We start from the raw sequence: 3,235 nt of genomic DNA, 5'->3' as shown, positions 1-3,235 counted from the left end.
TGCGTTTGTGTGAAATTCACTATGTGTTCAGTCCTTTTCATACCTGTGTCTTCAAACACAATATCTAATATCAGATCACATGACATCGAAAGCAACGACCCACGAAATAACAAGACAAGCAACAAAAAAGGATACCACGCTGATGCGCCAGTGGTAATCCGTATCAAACCATCACGTGCCAATCTTTTATTAGTCTTTCCCTCTGCTTTAATAGATAGCTTGACATTGGGAGTTTATTGAAATTGTTCCGCTACTAAGAAACAAATCAAATTCCTCGTTGTGGGCACGCCACTCTTCATGTCATTTACGTTATATCATAAATTGCATCACCAATGTCTCATATAAATTTTGCAAACCGTAATGGAACTCCCCATGTCGCAGTTCTAAGGTGATGATGCGACCGGTTGACATTATGTTGTCGCGTGACGCGCACGTGCACACCTTTTTTTGGGGGATTGTGGTAATCGCTCATTGGATGAATTTGCAGCGATAATGTACAGACTTGCCATCCCACTATAAATCGTCGATGCATTACGATCTAAACGTACTCTGTCTCAGAAGGACTCAGCACAAGACCGGTATTACACGTGATCATTTTATCCCTATTCCGCTGTGTCATCATACATCGAGTAAGCTGCCGCCTTATTTTCTGGACCAGTCAGATAAGTAGCAAGGTGAGTTGTTGTTGTTGTTGTTTTTTTCTTCAGTAATGCACTTCTTTAATCGAAGTGACTTATGTGAATGAGTTCTAAAGAACTATACAATATCACTTACATGAGCCAGAGAAAGAGAGGGGGAGAGAGAGAGAGAGAGAGAGAGAGAGAGCTTGAACTTTCTTTTCCAAGAGATCAGGAAGAAAAAATGAACTTTTACTGAATGGAAATGTGCTGACATTCTCATGAATATTTTTGGAGATGCATGTCCTCAAGATGTAAAGTCCAGTGTATCATAATCATGCGCTCCTTGAAACTTGACTCAATTCATCAGTGATTCCATATCTAGTATATCTAACATCGAAAACTTAGTTGTGAGTGTTCTTAATATGGTTCATTTTTTCCACAGATTATTCAATGACAAGTACAAAAAACAAATGGTTTTAAGTGCATCTTTGTTTGAGCGAAATGTAAAAAGAACAGTGTGATTGATGCTATCGACACTGTTTTAAATGTATTTTTCTTCCTCATTTTGCAGGTGAGATCCGATGGCCGTGTCTACCAGCATTAAAACAAATTCAACACTCATTGGGAGAGGAGATGATCCATACTCTAATTCAACTCTGGTAATTACTAACACGATTCTCGCCTCGATCGTCTGCCTCATCACCATCATCGGCGTGCTCGGCAACAGTTTCGTCATCCTGCTCGTCTCCCTGTCTCGCCAGCTCCAGACAGTCACCAACGTCTTCGTGGTGAGTCTGACCCTCTCCGACCTGATCGGATGCGGCATGCAGAGTCTGCAGGCAGTGGCGCTCTTACACTTGAAAGGTTGGCCTCTACCAGAATGGGTGTGTCAAATGACAGGTGGAGTCCTACTTATCGCGTTCAAAGCAAGCATTGTTCATCTGGCGCTCATAAGTGTGGATAGATTCATGGTTATCACTCGCCCTAGAAACAGATATATGGAGATATACAACCGCAGAAACGTGTTTGTCATGGTCGCATCCGCCTGGTTATGTCCACTCTTCTTTATTGTTCTCCCTCCAGCTTTGGGATTTGGACGTCTAGGATACAACGCTGCTAATCACTTTTGCACGTTTGATGGTAACGAGTTCCAAGTAAGGATTGTATACGTCATAGAAGAGGTCCTTTTTGTCACGACTTTCTTGATCATCAGCACTTGTTATCTGAAAATCTTCATCTACGTCAAGACTCAGCATCACAACTTATTGAAGCTCTTCAAGAACAACTCCGGCATGTCGATGGCACCAGAGCAAAGTGAGATCAAAATGCGTATGATCATCGATAAACGTGAGGTCGAAATTACTAAGAACCTCTTTATCGTAGTTTGCGGGTTTTTCGCTTGCATCCTTCCCAACACGCTTTGCGTCTTGACGGAGAAATGCTACCTGAAGTACTTCAAAGTTACTGCTGTTGTGTACTCCATCAATTCCTGCATCAACCCATTCATCTATTGTTTCAAGCAGCCACTTTTTCGCCAAATATCTCTCTCTGTGTTCCAGTGTCGGTGGTCAGAGATTCCCAAACTTTCTCCTTGGTTACAGCGTATTATCACAGCAAAAAGGCCGACAGACGAAATCATGACGGGTGAGGACTTCCCGAACTCGTCATCAATGACAACCGACCGCTCGACTTCAATGGCAGCCACCAGCTCGGCATCAATAGCACAGCTCCAGTGATGGGTAGATTTGTGCTGCCTAATACATCAATGAAATAAAACATCTGTGTCATTTAAATGATAAATAAAGATAAATATTTGAGGGTATATAACGCCTCTAATATTGGACGCAAACTGTCAATTTGGTGATTAGTGGGAATATCAGTTGATACAAATGAAAAGATAATTAAGGGTTCTTTTCTTTTCGTTGTTTAGATCTGAAGCACATATTTACACCCAAAAATGATTTTCACATGATCATGTCTTGATGAGATGAATTATTGATTACGCCTTGTGTACTATGTAAGCTAATGCTGAAGTCACGAACGAGTACATGTGAAAGTATGTTTCTTAACTGAGCAAAATCCTTGTTTCTCAGACAAAAAAAAAAAATCTGCGTGATGATCCTTCCATTTCACTATAAATCATATTCTTGTAATATGTGTAATGAAATGTTTGTTTTTTTTTTTATTCTGCCATCAGCTCAAATATCTTACTTAGCAGAGTACAAATTTTTTGCTCCCCTCAGATCTAAGTGCAATTGGGTAAATCGTGAGAACACCTGTGAATTTAATTCTTTGTATATGCGAGCTTTGGCAATCTTCTCATACTAGATACCCCACTCTCAGTTTTTGTAAGTATAGGGTTGATATCAGGGATGTAAATTGACACCTCCAATAGCCATTGATGATAATGGTTTAGCAGTAATGTGTGGAAAATGGGAGAGGATTTGTCTGAACGCAAAGCTGCAAGATTGCCTACATATTGTCACTGTAATCTAGAATGAATGCGGAAACGGAGTTTAGTCTAGGTTGAACCATTGACAATATTTCAGATGATTATGTTTCAAATGGATGATTTCATCTGGTCAGCAGACGACAATTTAGGAAAAGAAATCGGG

General features: G+C 40.4%; 1 protein-coding gene across 1 annotated transcript; it reads left to right on the top strand.

Moving 5' to 3' along the window:
- The first annotated feature begins 1,201 nt into the window (after positions 1-1,201).
- On the top strand, positions 1,202-2,356 carry LOC139734382 (melatonin receptor type 1B-B-like). The gene has a single exon (XM_071645170.1). The coding sequence runs from the start codon at positions 1,202-1,204 to the stop codon at positions 2,354-2,356; it is 1,155 nt and encodes a 384-aa protein (XP_071501271.1).
- Positions 2,357-3,235: the final 879 nt, after the last annotated feature.

This window comes from Diadema antillarum, unplaced genomic scaffold (assembly GCF_040938485.1).
Source record: "Diadema antillarum isolate AM-2024a unplaced genomic scaffold, OU_Dant_1.0 seq00000523_RagTag, whole genome shotgun sequence".
NCBI lineage: Eukaryota > Metazoa > Echinodermata > Echinoidea > Diadematoida > Diadematidae > Diadema > Diadema antillarum.
Note: the sequence above shows the minus strand (reverse complement) of the source record. Positions and strands in the feature narration are given on the sequence as shown.

What these genes read in the sequence shown, in the direction of transcription:
- LOC139734382 (XM_071645170.1), top strand. Translation starts at nt 1,202, where the DNA reads ATGGCCGTGTCTACCAGCATTAAAACAAATTCAACACTCATTGGGAGA.